The sequence below is a fragment of the Artemia sp. Qi Xiang Cuo genome, chromosome 19 (genome assembly GCF_049724085.1).
Source record: "Artemia sp. Qi Xiang Cuo chromosome 19, ASM4972408v1, whole genome shotgun sequence".
Classification (NCBI taxonomy): Eukaryota; Metazoa; Arthropoda; class Branchiopoda; order Anostraca; family Artemiidae; genus Artemia; species Artemia sp. Qi Xiang Cuo.
Window position 1 is genome coordinate 2,989,756 of NC_142812.1, and position 3,813 is coordinate 2,993,568.

Below are 3,813 nucleotides of genomic sequence, written 5' to 3' on the forward strand. Positions count from 1 at the left end.
ACAATCGAATAGCACGAACGAATAGACATGTCTAAATAACGACAACTTCTCTGATGGTGATTTGACGATTTTCAGGTATTATTTCTTCGCTTCATCATTTTTTCCTCGGGTATCCAGCACACTCTTCGTCGTTCACATCATCTCGGCCCTCTGAGATCATTTTGAGCCATATATAAACAGTGTTTCGGTCCCAGGTAGCTTCACCATACTGAATTTATATAATAATTTGATCAATTATATAAATAATTTTTCGATCCATTTTTTAGAATGGCCAACAATAGAAAACGAACCAAAAAACCTGCATGAAACAGCTGTCAAATAATTATCTTAACATTTACAATGACCGAAAATGTTGGCATGACTGAGATACATGAGTATCAATATGACGCCACAAAAAATCGCAAATTGAATATACGTAACCTGTGGAAATTCAAAAGTCGAGATTTCTTTTGAACAGAACTCGTACTAGGAAACGTATTTGAGAATGGCTCGAATGGCTTCAACATGTATTCTATCAAACGGTCGCGTATCTATCATTCTTACAATTTCCAAAACCGCAACTGATCTTTCTCCATAGTCTTTAGATAGCCAACTATGAAATGTCTCTATAAAACTATGATATCTATCAAAATGGTTGTTTTTCAACAAATCACAACAATATCTAGCTAATTGTACAAAATCATGAACATTAAAATTGTACACAAATTGGGGAGCTTCTTTCCCTCCCGCAATCATAAGAGCCAACAATTCTATAACAATTTTTTTTTCATTTTGTTTTCCATAAGTGAAAAAAACGCTTTCAAGAATAGTTAAATCCTGCTTGAAAAAATAACTTTGGAGCAAATATTTAGAAATTTCCTCTTTAAGAGCCAAAAATTTGTACTTTTCTACAATGTATGTAAATGCATCTCTGTTTGTTAATGTGATACCAGAAACGTTGCTCCACATACCCGTTTCAAAACCTTCTTTATAGTAATCTATAATACTTTTCATAGTTTCAAAATTCAAATCATGGGCTAGAACAAGATAGGTTCGTTTTTCAAGCATGTCCGCTTCTAGCATGACCTTGAAGACATCACTAACAGCTGTTAAAAGAGATTTCTTGACTTTAACGTCTCCATCATCACATTGAATAGTAATCACAGGGCTTTCTTTCATATCAAAATTGGTAGAAATTTGTACCAATTCTGCAGCGCGACGCATTTCTGAAGCAGAATTTGTTTTTAATTTTTTGAAACCTAAATTGAAGAATTTTCGTATAGCGTTTGATAATGTCATTTTAAACTGAACACTCACCTTGGTTAAAGGATGTTTAGTCTTCGTATCAACTAACAAAAGCCTAGCACAAACTAAAACTAGTTCAAAAATGTTCAAGTTTTTTCCTAGTTTAAATTAAAAGATTAAAATTTATTTCGGATTCCATAAATATTTTTGCAGTTTATATCTTTGGCGATTCTGAACTAAAACTAAAATTAAATAAAAATCGATTTGATTCAATATGAATATTTTCTTGTAGTAATTTATCAGTCAAAACCAAATATCCAATTTGTTATCAACCGATGAAATGTCGTAACGAGTCACTTTAAGCGAAAGAAAAACCAAACTAATCATAAAATTTTCAGGTATTCTTCTGGTTTGAATTAGGAAATTAAAATTATTGCTGAGACAGCATAAATACTTTTGCAGTTTGCAGTTAAATAAAATTATTTTAAAGTTTGCAGGAATAATTCTAGTTTTAGTTAACAAATAAATTTTGTGTTGAATATTGTGGTTTCAGCCACTTTTCTTGATTTTCAAGCCAATGTATTTCCCTTGTTGTTCAATGCAAGGGATGGTATGTATCCTATATAGTTTTCGGAAAAGGTGGTTCTAATAGTGTACTTTTTTGTTTTGATCTGATTCTATTTATAGGAGCTATAAATTTCTTTGGTTTTTACTAAGGGGCGTGGTCATCCCTTATTAGGTTCTTAGCTACCGCTACAACCCAGACAACTAACAAAAACCTAACAAAAATAAGCCTAGTTTTTAAATTTTCAGGTATTTTTCTAGTTTTAAGGAAAAGATTACAGTTATTACTTATATACCATAAATTTTTTTGCAGTTTATATTTTTAGAGATTCTGAACTAAAGACTAAAATAAATTAAAATTGATTTTTTAATTTTAATGTCACCTTGCTCATTACGTCAAATGAGGTTATTATTGCACATTTGGTGTTAGATATTATGCTATGTCATTTATTATGTCATATATGGTTATTAGTAGACAATCGACAGAATATTCGTTCTTTATTCTATTTATTGATACAAAATTTAAAAATTAGTTTTGATTTTTGCAAGGTTCTAATCTACGTAATTTTGTAATAAAGAAAAAAATTGGGGTTCTTGACGAAAAATCTGATTCTACATCTTATACTAGAATACTTCCTAAGAACTGTAACGGGATCAAAATGAAAAATCTCAAAATTTTCCAAGTAAAGTTACTCAAGCAAAATAAAATCAACTAAAATATGAACCTAATAGTTCAAGTAACCCACAAATTGAGTGAGGCTTAAGCGTCCAATTTAAAAAGTAGCAAAACAAATGTATCTTAATCGGACAAACTTTGTAAGAATCTTTCCCACAGAAAGTGTAATAGCAATAAATAAGTCCACCTCTGTGTCACCAAAATATACAATAAATATCAGTGTGACCAAATGTTACATGACAGGCGACCAACAATGTAGTTTAAATTTTAAGATCTTGAATTCCCAAACTGTCAAGAGAAGGTAGAATTTATCATACAAAAAAATAGTCACCAGAGATACAAAGTATTTTCGTGTAATCTAGTTGCATTGTTCTGAAACTAAGTTTAGGATTATGTAACCCAATGCAACTAAGTTGTATTGTCCCTTAACAAGTTTCACAGTGATAGATTATAAGCCATCTGGGAACTAAGTGACATGTCGTTAGCAGTAAAATTACAAAAGTAAAACTTTGTTTTGTCAAGAAAAATTCCAAAGTGAAGTCTTAGAGCTATAAATCGTATCAAAACTGAAGTAGCCAAGTGGTGTATCCCTATCCAATAGAAATATGGGACATACTATGAACCAATAGGACCAATATAACACACTTTTTAGCAACGCCTGAATGTAACCTCTGGCGAAATTGGAGTGTATAGTTAATTAGAACTTAGCAATTTTGCGCCAGTCTAGAGGAGTCTTCGGGTAGAGTTTGAGTACAGTCTAATGTAAGTTATCTAATTATTGATAATTCTTGACAATTATTATCAGAACATTGTTAAACCCATGTTGCATTGTATTTGCCCCAGTGTATAACATTTTCCTAGTGCCTCTGACAGTGAAGTGTTATACCTTAAACTACTATAACTTAACATAATTATTTTGAAAATATATTGCTATTACGTAATCATTTACTGTGTAATCAGTGATAAATGCTATATAACAACAAATTTGCAGATACGGTACGTTAGTAATCGTCGGTTACTGGTTAAGTGAAATGTCAAAACAAGCAACTATACGGTAAGTTGCTAATATTAACCTAAAATCTAGTATAATAAATCCAAAGAAGCAGCAACTATGATAAGATTCCCAAACCAGCCACAGTTAAGTAGTTGTAAACTAGGAATTATAACCTCCTGGAAACTCAAGAAAATCCACAGTATGGATAATATTAATGATTTCCTGAAAGAATGGGTTCTCATCAGAACAGTGGAAAATCTTGACTGTCCCACGCTACATTTTCTTCTGAAATCTCCAAGAAAAGTCTTGGAAGATAGGATGATCCTAAGACTAATAGCAAGCTTAGTTCACTATA

At 31.4% G+C, this 3,813-nt stretch overlaps 1 protein-coding gene across 1 annotated transcript; it reads right to left on the reverse strand.

Annotated features, from left to right (window-relative positions):
- Positions 1-465: 465 nt before the first annotated feature.
- Positions 466-1,203, reverse strand: LOC148940412 (uncharacterized). Its single transcript, XM_089105548.1, has one exon. It carries the CDS (start codon positions 1,201-1,203, stop codon positions 466-468), a length of 738 nt encoding a protein of 245 aa, XP_088961674.1.
- Positions 1,204-3,813: the final 2,610 nt, after the last annotated feature.